General features: G+C 36.9%; 1 protein-coding gene across 1 annotated transcript; it reads left to right on the top strand.

Moving 5' to 3' along the window:
• Positions 1-4,016: 4,016 nt before the first annotated feature.
• On the top strand, positions 4,017-6,192 carry LOC106432140 (endonuclease 3). Its single transcript, XM_048749903.1, has 9 exons — positions 4,017-4,130; positions 4,717-4,897; positions 4,985-5,059; positions 5,131-5,186; positions 5,313-5,396; positions 5,495-5,587; positions 5,710-5,777; positions 5,892-5,965; positions 6,074-6,192. The coding sequence occupies exons 1-9, from the start codon at positions 4,017-4,019 to the stop codon at positions 6,190-6,192; spliced, it is 864 nt and encodes a 287-aa protein (XP_048605860.1).
• Positions 6,193-16,400: the final 10,208 nt, after the last annotated feature.

The raw sequence follows: 16,400 nt of genomic DNA, 5'->3' as shown, positions 1-16,400 counted from the left end.
CCTCTCCCTCCTCTCCGGCGATCTCCCCCTTCTCTCCCGACGATCTCTCCGGCGAACCTCTCTAAACCTACACAAATCATGTAAGGACCCTATCCCACTCTCTTAGGTTCTATTTGTTAGGTTTTTGTGTAGATTTGATGATTTTAGAAGTTTTTTGATAGATTTTTGTTAGGGTGATTGGTTAGGATTGTGATTTGGTTGTATAATAGGTTTAGAATTGTGATTTGGTTGGATACTTTGTTGTGTTGAATTGATTTAGAATTTTTTTATAAATTTTTTATTAGTTTTGTCTTTATAAAATCGATTTTTGTATATAAATTCGATTTTTGTATTTTACAAAACGTTTTTTGTATATAAATTCAATTTTTTGGATTTTACAAAACGTTTTTTTTATATAAATTCGATTTTTGGATTTATAAAAGATGATTTCATATTTATAAAAATATTTATATTTATTAAAACTAATTTTGTATTTATAAAACATTTTTTTAATTTATATATTTATTATAACTAATTTTAAATATTTTTTCAATTAATATTTATTAAAATTATTTTTAAATATTTTTTTTTTAATTTATATATTTATTATAACTAATTTTAAATATTTTTTCAATTAATATTTATTAAAACTATTTTTAAATATGTTTTTTTTAATTTACAGGTCTACTGGTGATCAGACCCAGTCTCGATCTCTTCGTGCCTCACCACGAGGTCGTAGTGGTACGGGGAGCCACTCTCAGGGTTCGTCCAGCCACTCTCGGGGGTCGAGCAGCCACTGTCGGGATTCTTCATTTCCCGCTCCGGTTTTTGCTCCCGCTGCTGCACCCCCTCCCGTTGCTGCACCCCCTCCCGTTGCTGCACCCCCTCCCGCTCCTCTAGTCGTTCCGGGAGTGATGACTGTTTCCCAGTTGGTTCAACAACCCGGTCGTGAGTATCTTCCCTATCTCACTCCGTGTCCAAAGGGACGACATCAAACATGGTAATTAAAAGTCTTTTTTTCCTTCCATTAAAATTTGATTCATTATTAATAATTTGTTTCTTATATTAGGTTCAACCGATCCGGGAACGGGATCAGCGCATGGATCAACAATATGATGTACTCGAACCTCAGCAAGGGATATCCGACTTTCTCTCACTTCCCTGCCGAGGACCAGGAGATGTGGTTTCGTCAGTTTGCGGTAAGTATTATAATTTTTTAACTTATATTTTTAATCTTTAATATAAAATTTCTACAAACTGTGTTTTTTTTCCAGCAAGAGTTCACCTGGAATCCCGATCACACGAACTTTATCCGTGACGCCTTCGTCCTTAAAGTTATGGACAACTATGGGAAGCAGATCTACGAGTGGAAGCAGAAGTGGCTCATCAACCAGTTTTTTTTTTAATTTATTAAACAATTTTTTGAATTTATTAAACTATTTTTGGATTTATTAAACTATTTTATATTTTTTTTATTAAAAGGTCCCGAAGTCGATCAACAGCACGGTCTGGGAGGAGTTGTGTGTGCATTGGGATAAAGACGAGACGAAAGCTACTTCCGTGACCAACTCCGCCAACCGCAAGAGCGATCATGGCGGGAAGGGCATGTACAAGCACAATTTGGGTGCCCAGACTATTGCCACTTTTGGGGATCGCTTGGTAAGTTCAATCTTTTTTTTTATAATTATTTAAGTATTTTTATTTTATTTTTTATGCATTTCTTCTAATTACTAATGTTTGTTTAACTTTTGTTTTTTTCAAGGCGGATCAAAATGATGGCGAGCCGGTTGATGATTTCGTCCTAATGAAGACGGCGCATACCAACAAGCACACCGGGGAGATTGATGATGGTGTTGTGAGGGATGTGCTCAGCCTGATCGAAACTCAGAAGGAAGACGAAGAGACCCGTCTATCTCAGCTTCAAACCGACCTGGACGCCACTTCGACGGCTTCGACCAACTTGTCCCGGATTCGAATCAACGAAATCGTTGAATCGGTATGATCTTTATAAAAAAGTTCAATTCATTTATTTCTTTATTTTCATTTTATCATCTTTTCTATTATTTAAATTTGTTTATTTTCTATTTCAGTCGGTTCCAAAGAAGAAGGGACGTTTGGTCGGTTTGGGTCATCGAGCCCGGTCGGTTCCTCCTTCTGCACCACAGACCTATGTTGATCCAGAAGTGCTGGACCAGTTGAAGGATAAGGAATATTCCGATACCTCTTTTCTCTCGGAATGTTTCCGAGGACCGTTCCATCGGAAATATCCGAGGAGATACCGACGAAAAGTCCTAGAAAATGTTTCTTCGAAATGTCCTCGGAATCTTTGATTCTCGGTATTCCCTTGGAATTTTTCGAGAAAATTCCGATGAAATTTTACTTTCCGACGAGAAATTCCCGACGACCATTCTCGTAGGTATGTCCTCGGAATACCGTTATTCCGAGGACATACCGACGATATTTGTCGTCGGAATACCGGTGTTTTCTTGTAGTGAATTACTAATGTCACACTCTTGTCTTCTTAAGATACTAAGTTCAAATCAATTGTATACTATATTTTCTAATAAATTAACAGGTTAGTGAGCCAAAATGTTTTTTTTAGCACCGAGCCCAGTCAACGCTAGGATCGGTTCTGGGTCAAGGTTTTACTTGCATGCTCTAATAAGTCTTGGACATTAAGGCCAAACATATCCGATGGGCGGCATGTGCTTAAGCACAGACCCTGGAGTGCACTGGTGCTTCAAGTCGTTGGCTCGTCTTCGGATTATATTGTGTGGATATCATCGTCTGAATCTTCTTATGATTCTCATTGTAGAGGGGCTTTAGGCTGCTTATGATTGTGAAAACTAGAAGCAATAAATGATTCCATGAGCAAAAAGTTGTATAGATTTTTTCTTTTGGTAAGCAAGTCGTGTGAGATATCAATCTAAGTCCCACATTGGAAGTTTAGACAAGGAGTGTCCAATATATAAAGATATGTTCAACTCTAATTAGTATGAGATCTTTTGGGAAGGAAACCAAAAGTAAAACCATGCGGGCTTGCTTAAGGCCCAAAGTGGACAATATCGTACTAATCGGACAATATAGAGTTGGACACGGGATTTCACAAATCCAACAAGTCATACAGATTTTTTTTTTTTTTTTGAAATAATGTTAAATTTATTCGGATCAAAAAAGGCTTCTTTACAAACTAATGCAACCAAAAACTAGACTTTTTAATGTTTTAGAAATAGAACATAGGTGATTAAGAAGTCTTCTTCACTATATCCTCTAGACACGGATTTGTATGCAAAGAAATGGTTTGGTACTTGTTTTGCTCATCAAATTTTCAGATTCTTGGTTAAACTACAGTTGATTATCCTTTGTATCTTGGGTTTGAATTACCCTTAGTGTGGAGGGTCATTCGGTAAATCAAAATTTCTAAATGCTGATTTTAGATGTGAAGGAGATCAAGGTTTAAGATCTGAAACTTCCAATGTTAAAGAAAAACCATAGGCTGGATTAGTGAAATATACATGTATAAGAAGTCAACGAGAGAGCAAGTCATGTGAAGCGTACGTACTCCCTCGTTTTGGGTCATTCTTTATTACCTACAATGTCAATGATGATGTTTAGTCCTATCTATCACAATTCTTTATTAGCAAAAATAATGAATTTTCATATTCAAAATTGTTTTTATTAATTTTTTAAAAAAGTTATTTTGTTTAATGGACGGTTGGACGAACTTCAAAAAATTATTAGGTATGAATATTAGAGTGCGAGTGTCATTTGCAAACCCTTATTTTGAATCTCCCAACAATTAAATATTTACAATCTCTACATAGATATATGATATATCCCCATCAATGAAAAGTATAGAGTAAGGAAAACCAATCATAAGGCTTTGGGAAGGTGAGAAACTCCTTTTGAAAATAAAGAGGGAATATTTGTTTTCTTTTTGTCAAGATGGGTTTATACTCCTTGTTCTTCTACCTCTTCTTGTTCTCTCTTTCTAGTTTTGAAAATAAAGAGGGAATATTTGTTTTCTTTTTGTCAAGATGGGTTTATCATTGAGAACGTGGGTCGCAAGTATACTCCTCCTTACACATCTCGTCCATGGAGCTCTCAGTTGGGGAGTCGGTGGTCATTACGCTGTCTGCAAAATAGCTCAGGTGAAACTTTGTTTACTACTACAAGAATGATCTATGTGATTATATAGATATGATACGCTGTTTGCAAATTAGCCCGTTCTTGCCATCGCGATGAACTATTCATTTATGGCTTTCCCAAATTATTAGTAAAAAAAAAATTCTAAGATAGTTCTTTTCAGTTGATTTTCACAAAATAACTTTTAAAAAAGAAAATGACCAAAAAAGATTCTATTAAAAGATAAATATATATTTATATTCTAGGATTAACTAGTATAGATTTAGGGTTTAGAGCTAAGAATGTGAAGTTTTGAGAATGGAGTTTAAAATTTTTAAAAATAAAAAATAAAAAAATAAAAAATTTAAAATAAAAAAGCTAATTTTAGTTATTTTTAAGACTATTTTGGAATAAAACTTAAAAAAAAACTATTTAAGAAAAATTCCCAAATATTAATGGCTAATTTGTATATATAGACATATAGTTCGACCTCCAAATGATTAGGAAAAATATGTTTAGTAATTGTTTGAATTCCATAAATTTTAGGACCGGATCTGACTGCATTTCCCTGTGTGATCTCTGATAATGCCATGTTTTTTTCAATCCTTGTAGAGCTATTTTGAGAAAAATACTCTAGTTGCAGTGAAGAAACTTCTCCCTGCATATGCAAATGGTGAACTAGCAGCTGTTTGCTCATGGCCTGATGAGATCAAACGCCGCCCTGAGTGGAATTGGACTTACGCTTTGCATTATGCTGACACACCTAATTACGAATGCAACTATGAGTATTCTCGTGTGTTTCTTTTCTTGCAAATATCATTCATGTTTCTTTTTGATATTGGCAATAGAATGTTAATTCTTCTTGTCTTTTTATGTGTAGGGGGCTGCCGTAATGGCAAGTGTGTGACAGGAGCAATCTTCAATTACGCAAGCCATTTAATGTTCCAGTTCCACTGTGAGTTAGACTTTTAGTGTATAGGTTACATGGAGGATAGCGTGACTACTCTTCTTCTAATTTGTTTGCAGATAACTTGACAGAAACTCTCCTGTTCGTGTCACACTTTATGGGAGATGTCCATCAGGTTAATTAATACTGGGCTATATGCAATTAAGGCTACTCTATTCACATTGCAACTGTGATTAGTGTAAAGTAGTAACTGCACAGAGTATGGCTAGTCCCTAATGTGGATTTTGATTTCTGTTCACAGCCCTTGCATGAAGGTTTTAAAGGAGATCAAGGTGGTAACAATGTCAAACTCAATTGGTATAATCAAGAAACTAATTTGCACCGTGTAAGTGTTTTCTTGTCGATCATCAAAATCCTAATTAATACATTAATATCTTCTAATGATCATAATTATATATAAAAAGAGTCACGTTGATTGTGAAGGTTTGGGATGACAAGATAATTGAGTCTGCTCTAAAGAAATACTACAATTCAAGCCTTTCAGTCATGATTCATTCCCTTCTAAACAAACTCGAGGTATGATCTTACTTTTTTTTTTTTTTCAGTTTAAGAGCATCACCACGTTTAAGCACATCCAAGATATTACTTAAATCACAGTAATTGTTTGTCTTTAACTGCTGTCTTAATAATTAATATAGTACGGCTGGTCAAATGATGTACCGTCATGGGAGTCATGTCCAGGTCACCAAACCGTCTGCCCAAATCGGTAAGCATCCCTATCTTTAGCAAAGCAAATATGGTTTTGTTTTAGCTGCCATATCTTTCTTTCTTTTCTAAATCACCATTAATGTTGATTATGTGTGTTTCTTGGTGTTGTCAGATATGCTTTTGAAAGCATTGATCTTGCCTGCAAGTATGCTTACAAAGATGCTACCACAGGGACTACTTTAGGCGGTATACATACTTTTGAGCATTAAAAAGATGATTCACTTTGAAACAAGATCATCTTAGCTTTCAAATATGCAATCCTGTTCTGATTTTGTTTCACATTTGTTTCTCAAGATTACTACTTCCTCTCTCGGCTATACATTGTAGAGAAGAGAATTGCACAAGGCGGAATTCGCTTGGCAGCGACTCTAAACCGAATCTTTTCTTCCAACTCGAAGCTCGCTGCAGCATGAAACTAAGACTCTCATGTAATGGTGGTATTAAGGTTATGTGATGCATTGTTATTATTCTGAGTCTTAACTTTAATAATTAGTAACCTAAACTATCATGTAATGAAAGCTAAGGTTATGTTATGCGCTAATATTGTTCTGATTAATGTTAATCTATATCAAACTGTAAACGAAAATATCCACATTTACCTAAGAAGAAGATATCTGAAACAAATGCTATTAGCTTGCATCAAGTAACTTGTAGAAAACTGCATATTTCAGTGAAGTTACAAACCTTGATCACAAGTTGTGCTGGTGATATATAGACATAGATAGGTATATGGAGTCTAACATCGAAAAGAAGAGAAGGAAAAAAAGCCAATGTCAACTTGCACTAAAACGGATATTTGGGATTTAATCTGGTTTCATCCACAAACATTTGTTTCTCCTTCCACCTAAATGTTGCTAATCTTGTAATAAATTTGATTATAGTTTTCAAAATCTTTATGAATTTTAGGAGAAAATTATTTATGCTAAAAAGTTACTAACTCAATTGCTAATTTCACACTCTGGTCTTCTTAAGATAGCATGTTCAAAATCCATTAGTTGTATACTATATTTTCTAATAAATTAACAGGGTAATGAGCCAAAATGTTTTTCCAGCACGGAGCTCTTTCGACGTTAGGATCAGCTCTGGGTCAAGGTTTTGTTTTTATGCTCCAAGTCTTGGACATTAAGGCCAAACATGTCCGATGTGCCTCAACACAGACCCTGGAGTGTACTTGTGCTTCAAATCGTTGGCTCGTCTTCTGATTATATTGAGTGGATTACATCATCCTCTGAATCTGCTTATGATTCTCGTTGTAGAGAGGTTTTACGCTGCTTATGATTGTGAAAAAAGCAGGATATGGTTCCATGAGCAAAAAGTTGAATAGATTTTATTCTTTTGGTAAACAAGTCGTACAGATATGTACGTAAAGAAACGGTTTGTAACTTGTTTTCTCATCAAATTTTCAGATTCTTGGTTAAACTAAAGTTGATTATCCTTTGCATCTTGGGTTCAAATTACCTTTCGCATGGAGGGTTATTCTTTAATAAAAATTTCTAAATGCTGATTTTAGATGTGAAGGAGCACTACAAGAAAGAAGGTTTTTTCTGACCGAACTTTTGACCGTTATTTTTTTGGTCGGAAATTTCCGACAGATTTCCAACAGAAATCTGATTTGGTCAGAACTTTCCGACGGCTACAAAGTCGACAGAAAACGGTCAGAAATTTCTGACGACAATAATTTAAAATATTATCCGTCCGAAATCTGTCGGAAATCTGTCGAAAATTTTTGACCGAACACAGTCGTCGGACATCGGTCAGAAATTTCCAACGGATTTCTAACCAAAATTCGAACGTTTTTATAGCCGTTGAAAATCGGTCAGAAACGGTCAAAAGTCCGTCAGAAATTTGTCTTTAAATATCAGAACGCCGGTCCTGGCTCATTCACAAATTCAACTATAAAAAACAATTCTCTACAATACAAAATGTCTTCCTCAAATCATAATGAATATTTTAGGTCTTGGATGGATCACAATCATCAAGATCCATCTACTGGACTTTTGACAGAAGAGTTTGCGGAAGGTCTTCAACAATTCATGTCATTTGCCTCAAACCAGCCGAGGACTTTGGAAACGGGTAAGATGTACTGTCCTTGTCCAATTTGTCAAAATCGTAGATTTGGTACAGTTAGTGGTGTATGGAAGCACTTATATAATAGAGGGTTTATGGCGGGTTATAAAGTTTGGTATTCGCATGGTGAAACTGATTCTATGGTGAATTTCGGTAGTGCTAGTGAAGAAAATAACATGGGGGGGGGGGGGGGGGGGGGGTTAGGAGAACAACAAGGTGGCTTAGATGAACATATAGGAACTGTTCAAATGGTTGAAGATAGGTATAGAGTAGAGGAACCAAACTTTGAAGCGCAGAAATTTTATGATATGTTAGATGCAGCAAAACAGCCGTTATATGATGGTTGTAGAGATGGTATTTCACCTCTTTCAGCTGCAACAAGGATGATGTCTATTAAAACAGATTATAACTTAAGCGAAGATTGTGTTGATGCGATAGCTGGTTTTGTGAAAGATATATTGCCGGAAGATAACCTTTCACCAGCTACCTATTATGAGATACAAAAGTTAGTTTTAGGGTTGGGTTTGCCCTATCAAATGATAGATGTTTGCATCGACAACTGTATGCTATACTGGAGAAGGGATGTTGATCGTACTAGTTGTCGATTTTGTCACAAACCACGGTTTCAAAAAACAAGTCGAAAGACTAAAATCCCGTATAAGAGAATGTGGTACTTGCCAATAACAGACCGACTAAAGAGGTTATACCAATTCAAACATACCGCCGAGGCTATGAGATGGCATGGTGAACACAACAGCAACGGAGAAATTGCTCATCCATCAGACGCAAAAGCCTGGCAACATTTTCAGTCAGTGTATCCTAGTTTTGCATCTGAGAGAAGAAATGTTTACCTTGGATTAAGTACGGATGGATTCAACCCGTTCGGAAGCCATGGGAGACAATATTATCTTTGGCCAGTTATTGTAACACCATACAATTTACCTCCATCATTGTGCATGAAACGAGAGTTTCTCTTTCTCACAATTCTAGTTCCTGGTCCTGCGCATCCTAAAAGATCCCTTGATGTCTATTTGCAACCATTGATTCATGAGTTGAAAATGCTATGGGCCGAAGGAGTTGAAGTGTATGATATATATGCTAGGCAGAATTTTATAATGCGTGCAGTGCTTATGTGGATCATAAGTGACTTTCCCGCATACGGAATGTTATCTGGATGGACAACACATGGAAGATTAGCGTGTCCCTACTGTCAAGATAACACAGATGCGTTTCAACTGAAGAATGGAAGGAAGACATGTTGGTTTGATTGTCATAGACGATATCTACCCCATGACCATCCGTATCGAAAAAGCACCACTTTGTTTACTAAGAACAAAAAGGTGTTTGATGGTCTGCCACCAGAAATAGATGGAAAATCTATCCTGACTCAACTCAGAGATTTTGGTGTGGAATCGACAGCTAAATGTGGGGGAAATGGGCATGATCCAGTTTATGGATATGGCGAAAATCACACACAAGAAAAGTATTTTTTGGAAGTTGCCGTATTGGGAGAACCATCTACTTAGGCATAATTTAGATGTGATGCATATAGAGAAGAATATCTTTGACAACATCATGAATACCATTCTCAATGTCAAGGGAAAGACGAAAGACAACCTGAAGTCCAGATTAGACTTGCCAGATATATGTGCTCGGGAATCTCTCCACGTGGATGGGAGAGGAAAACTTCCAATGCCTATTTATCGGTTAGATGAAGCTGCAAAGCAAGAGTTCTTCGACTGGATTATAGATAGCGTCAAATTCCCAGATGGATATGCGTCTAATCTAAGGAACTGTGTTAATCGCGAAGAAGGAAAGTTTTCTGGTTTGAAAAGTCATGATTGTCATGTCATGATGCAGCGTCTTCTCCCATTTTGCTTCGCTGGTCTTCTTCCAAAACATGTACATGAAGCAATAGCAGGTAAATTTAGTATTCAATAACTTCTTCACCTGTTACATAGTATCTTTTCATATCTAACATAATTTTTTCTTTGTTACAGGAATAGCAGCTTTCTTTCGAGATTTGTGCTCGAGATCATTAACAGCAGATGGAATCAGAAACTTGAAAGAAAAGATTCCGATAATCCAATGCAATCTCGAGAAGATTTTTCCACCTTCCTTTTTTGATGTTATGGAGCATCTTCCAATCCATCTCGCTCGAGAAGCAGAACTTGGGGGCCCGGTTCAATATCGATGGATGTACCTGGTTGAGCGTTCTATGTATCATTTCAAGCAGAAAGTGAAAAATTTAAGCCGAGTTGAGGGTTCTATTGTTTCACAAAGCATCAATGAGGAAACATCCCAGTTCGCTGCTTACTATTTTGCCCCTGAAGTACAAACTAAAAGTCGAAAACCATCAAGACATGATGATGGAGGGCATAGAACAGTTTATCCTGTCGAGGTGCCTACCATATTTTCCCAAATTGGTCGATTAAGTGGAAAAGGAAAAAGTAGAAGACTCACCGAACAAGAGCACATGCACTTACATAAGTACATTTTAGCAAACTGCGAAGAAGTAATGACATACGAAAGGTAGTTCTGTTTTAGTATGATATATTAAGAATCCTATTTTGTAAATAAATTTGTAACTAATTATGATTTCAATGGCAGGATTTACATGGAGCAAATAAGGGGTGCGTATCCTAATTACACTGAAGATCAGCTTTCTGCACTAAAGGAAAACGAGTTCGTAAATTGGCTAAAATTCTATGTAAGTTTTTTGAAATCTATTATCTATTACTTCTGAATTTTTGATTTTTTGTACATGGTGCATTACTTAAATTTGTGACTACTATGAAGGTAAGGTTTCTCTTGTCCAGAGGAGATCCTATTCAGCCATGGTTAGAGGAGTTGGCCCTTGGTCCCAAATTTGTTGCTGTGTCGTACCCGATGTATTGCACGCGTGGATATGCTTTTAAGATTTTCAGCGAAAACACTACGCAGCCAACTATAAATCATGGTATATCTGCTAGATCTGGCGAAGTAATCTACTATGGTATTTTGCGTGAGATATTGGAGATTCACTATCCAGGTATCCTTAATTTGAGGTGTGTTGCCTTCTTTGCTGATTGGTACAACCCGATCGTTGGATATGGTGTACGAATTGACGAGTTCGGAGTAACATCAGTACATTCCAGAAGAAGTCTTGCAAACTATGATCCGTTCATTCTGGCTTCACAAGCTGATCAAGTAACTTATATTCGGTATCCTCGTGTGAGGAATAAACAAGACCCTTGGGTCACCGTGACCCATATAACTCCACGGGGGAAATTGGAAGGAGTTTCGGATACGGCTGCGATGCAACAATCCTCGAGCAATGCCATAGGTGATCTTCATGTTGATGGCTCCGAAATCGATCTTGTTGTTGATTTTACTGGTGTAGGTGACAACGAAGTATTCTCAGATTCGGAGTCGGAGAACGGAGAATTCAACGAAGACTTGGTTTCGTCAGAATATTCGTCTAATTCGGATTAATTAAAACTTTTATAAGTCAGAAAGATATTATATATTTTGTAATGTTTAAGAGAAAATATTTTTTAGTAAGTCTGAGTACTTTTAAATAATATATTTTGTCATATGTTTTATTTTATTTTAATGAATGTGTCAAAGCGAATTTTTTTTTAAAAAAAATATTCAATATTTTTTAAAAAATTTTATAAGTTAGAAAGATATTATATATTTTGTAATGTTTAAGAGAAAATCTTTTTTAGTAAGTCTGACTACTTTTAAATAAAATATTTTTCATATGTTTTATTGTATTTTAATGAATGTTTCAAAGCGGAATTTTGTTTTAAAAAAAATATTCAATTTCCGACTGATTTCTGACCGGTTTCGGTCGGAATTTTCTGACCGGTTTCCAACCATTATTGCGGTCGGAAGGGTTTTATATATCCAGAAACGCATTAACCCTAATCCGTATCCTCCCCCTCTAGATGAAATTGCCTCCTTGTTTCATCCTCATCTCCGTCGATCTCCCCACCTCGTTCTGCGTCGCTCTCCCCCTCCGTTCTCCGTCGATCTCGCCGTCCCTGCATTCCGATCTCTCTCCCTCTCTCTCTCTCTCGAAAATCTCAGCCGATGTAAGTTTTATGACTTTCGTTTGTTTAGTTTAGGTTTTGGGGCAAATGATTTCTCGTTATGATGATGATAGATAGCTTTGTGTCCTGCTTCGTCTGAATGCTTGATTATCGGTTTTGATTATGGCAAAAATTCCCGTCTATGATTTTGATAGATTCTTGGTCTGCTTCGTGCGAATGAATCATCAGTTTTGATTTTGTCAAATGATTTTCCGTGTATGATGTTGATAGCTTCTTATAGGTTGTGGGAATTAAAACTGTAAAAGTACATAGATATTGATCGGTTATGTTGTTAACTCTCTATCAAAAACATTTCAATTTTTGTTCTAAGTGTTAATTTTTTTTTGACTCGAGGTCTTATGCGGATTTTCTCGCCGGTTCTTTTCCATCTTCCTCATCTGCTGGTCTGGGTTCCCCGGCTACACAAGGAACAAGTGTCCCTCAGCCACAGCCAGCATCAATCATCGAGGATAGGTTACTGAACGAGTTGTTGGTGGCACCAGGACGAGAGTTGCTTCCTAAGCTGAGCCCAAATGGAGAACCAAATACTAGCTGGTAAATTTTTAATTCTTCATCTAATCATTTCTATTTTGCTATGTGCTTATGTATTCATTGTTATAGGTTTAGGCGAAGCAATCGCAATGCAAATTGCAAGTCGATTTTGAAGTGCTTTCACAGTCTCCTTGAGTTGCCTTATCCGACGTATGCACATGTTCCATTAGAAATTCAGAAGATGTGGCTCCGTTCATTTGCGGTAATGTCTTTTTGTAATGTAAATGTCCGCTTGGTTACAGATTAATTTCGACTTATGCATATGTTTGTTGTGTTTGCATGTTCATTGCAGCAAGATTGGAACTGGGACCCTGCTTACACCAATACTGTGCGGACAGCCTTTAATTTGCAGGCTAGAAAGCAGTACACGAGCAACGTGACTGAGTGGAAGAAAAAGTGGAGGCTGAAGAAGGATAAACCCATATGTCTGAATCAAGATGTGTGGGATGGGTTTAAAGCCTATTGGCAGCTCGATGCTACTGCACATATTGCAGCTACCAATTCTGGTAATAGAAGAAGCAAGCGTGGTGGAAAAGGTGAAGCAGTACACAATGGTGGTGCTAAGACACGAGAGGAACGTGAGATAGAAATGGTAAGCGGTATCTTATTTTTTTCAATTTTATTAATTTCATCATATACATTGAACTGGTACTCTTATATCATTTGTGTGTGTATTGGAAGACTGCTGAAAGGGGTGGTGTGCCACCAGATTGGTTAGAATTGATGAGGGATATGCACACCAATAAACAAACCGGTGAGGTGCAAGATCCTGTTGCGAGAGAGTTGTTGGCAACTCTGAGTAAGCTGAAGGAGGACAAAGAAGCACAACTTCAGCAGTCTCAGTTGTCTGCGAATGATGGATCTACAGCTTCTAAAATGCTGTCCCGCGAAGAGATCAACCAACTGGTTCTCGAGGTATGTCTACTTTATGTGGTCAGTTGTTTTTTTTTTTTTCTCCAGCCAATAACTTAGAATTTTAGGATTCGTTCTCAAGCTTCTAATATAGGTTTGGTTTCACTTCGGTAAAACTGTCAGTTTGAATTCAGTTAAGGGTTGTGTGACTTTGTATATAGAAAAACAGAAACCGAGCCAGTTTATTCTGCTTAACATGTTATATTTATAGTTTTTATAAAATTTTAAAATCTTTCTACTCTTCTTTTGTAGAATGTTCCTATTAAGAAGGGTCGTCGGTATGGTATCGGTCGTACCTCCGAAGCTATCTCAACCACATCATCTCAGCTCTCTGTTTCTTCCTCGAGTATTGTTCAGTACATGGAGCGGATGAAGACGGAGCTTGATGAAGAGCGGACAAAACGTCAAGCTATTGAGGAAGAGCTTCGTCGCGTGACCGTTTTCATTTCCAACCTTTGCCCCGAGCAGTTCTCTGCAACTCAAACCCAGCCGGACTCTCCAACCCAAAGCCCCGACGATCGATGTTTCTAGTAAGGAACTTTGGTTTTTTTTTTTTACTTGCTGGAACTTTGCCAACCGTTTTGGTATGTTTTTTTTACTTGTTTTGGTGTGATTAATCATTTTGGTATGTTTGTACAATCTATGACCATGTAAATTAATTACTTTATCGATGTATGTTAGTTTAACTTTGCCAATTTATTTATAAAAATTCGACTTTTAAAATTCACAATCGAACTACCATTTCAATATTTTATATTTTGAGCCGAAATAAGCGTTTCTGACCGATGAACCTGTCAGAAATATCCGACCGAACTACCCGTCAAAACTTTCTGACCGTACTTTCCGTCAAATATTTCTGACCGTAAATTCCGTCAAAACTTTCCGACCGCGATTTCCGTCAATTTTTTCTGACCGAAACACCCGTCAAAAATTTCCGACCGCAACTACGGTCAGAAGTTTCTGACCGATATTTCTGACGGACATTCTGTCGGAAATTTCCGACCGTAGTAATTCGTCGGTTTTCGGTCAGACATATCTGACCGTTTCTGACCGCTAAAAAATTTCTGACCATATAGATCTGACGGTCAGATCCGTCGGAAATCCGTCAGAGCAGGCCATTTTCGACCGTTTTCCAACGGATATGACGGTCAGAAATTACTGATTTTCTTGTAGTGGAGATTATAGGTTTAAGATCTGAAACTTCCAACGTTAAGAAAAAACTATAGGTTGGATTAGTGAAATATATTAAATCTCCACCTTAAGAAAAAGTTAAGAATTCACTTATAAGAATAACTCTCTTATTAATCTCTTAAGGAAATTCACTCAAAACCTTAAGTTTTCGATCACTCATAAACACTTATGCTATGCAACAACTTTGCATCTATATATATATATATAATATAAATCGTAAAAGCACTTGATATCTAATGTTTAGGTAACTCCTAAACATTATAATTTTTTCTATTTCCTAATTTATAACTCGGTAGAAAATAGATAACTTGCTCCTTAAGTCATATCAAGCTTAATCCAACATTCTTCCCTTTAAGCTTGAATTCTCTTTTTTTCAGATTTTGAACTCCAATGAAACTCCTCATCTCTTTGTACCTCAGTTTCCCAAGTGATTTTGTTAGTATGTCAGCTTTTTGCTCGGTCGGAACATGCTCCACTTCTACCTGTTCATTCTCTGCACACTCTCTTATAAAATGAAACCTCATGTGTATGTGTTTGCTTAGACCATGAAACACTGGATTGTTGGTGAGTGTTATTGCTGACTTGTTATCAATTAAAATGGTTACTTTTCACATCTTCTTCTGCCTACTTCAGCAAGAAGCTCTTGAAGCCAAATTGATTTCTTTGCCGCTTTTGTAGCTGCGATAACTTCTGCCTCGCAAGATGAAAGTGCTACTGTCTCTTGTTTTTGTGAACACCAAGTAATAGGACACTTTTCAAAATAGAAGATGTGGCCAGTTGTACTTCTTCCATCGTCTGCATCAGCATTATGGCTACTGTCACTATAACCGATCAAACTCATACCACTCGCTCGTTCTTATGATAAACCATACGATAAGTTCCACACAGATACCACATCACTTGTTTCAGTAACGCATTGTGAGACTCTCTTGGTTCCTGCAAGTATTGACTAAGCAAACCCATCACAAAAGGAAGATTTGGACATGTATGAGGAAGATACCGCATGCATCTAATGCTTCTATATTATTTCTCGCTAACACACTTTTTGGCAAGTCCCTTAGATAACTTCAAATTTGGTTCCATTGGTATTTGACAGCATTGCACTCACCCATTCCTGCTTCCTTAAGAATCTTAGACACATATCTCTCTTGCGTTAAAGTTATACCATCATTGTGTTGAAGTACTTCAATGCCAAGATAGTAAGTTAACTTTCCAAGGTCACTCATCTCGAATTTTGTGGCCATCTCTCTTTTAAACTCGTGTATCATCTCTAGGTTGGAGCCGTTGACTAGAAGATAATCTACATAGACTGGAACTATCAATAGTTGATCGTTCTCCTTCCTCCTGTAAAGGTATGCTTCTTTTGAACACTTAACAAAACTGAGCCCTCGAAGAATATCGTTTAGCTTGATATTCCAAACTTTTGGAGCTTGCTTAAGTCCATAGAGTTCTTTATTAAGTTTGTACACTTTATCTTCACTTCCTTTAACCTCAAACCCTTCCGGTTGTCTCATAAATACTTCTTCTTTTAGTTCACCGTGAAGAAACGCGGTCTTGACTTCGAGATGATGAACTTCCCAATGATTTGAGGCCGCAAGAGCTATAATGAATTGTCTGGTTTCGATCCGTGCAACAGGGGAAAACACTTCATCATAGTCAATACCATGTCTCTGTATATAACCTTTAGAAACTGACCTTGCTTTAAACTTGTTTAGGCTTCCACCAGGATTCCTTTTTATCTTAAACACCCATTTTAAATCGATATCTATAGCTCCTACTGGCAAATCGGCCAAGTTCCATGTCTTGTTTTTGATTATGGACTC

This window comes from Brassica napus, chromosome C3 (assembly GCF_020379485.1).
Source record: "Brassica napus cultivar Da-Ae chromosome C3, Da-Ae, whole genome shotgun sequence".
Classification (NCBI taxonomy): Eukaryota; Viridiplantae; Streptophyta; class Magnoliopsida; order Brassicales; family Brassicaceae; genus Brassica; species Brassica napus.
This window is presented reverse-complemented; position numbering and strand designations above follow the sequence as displayed.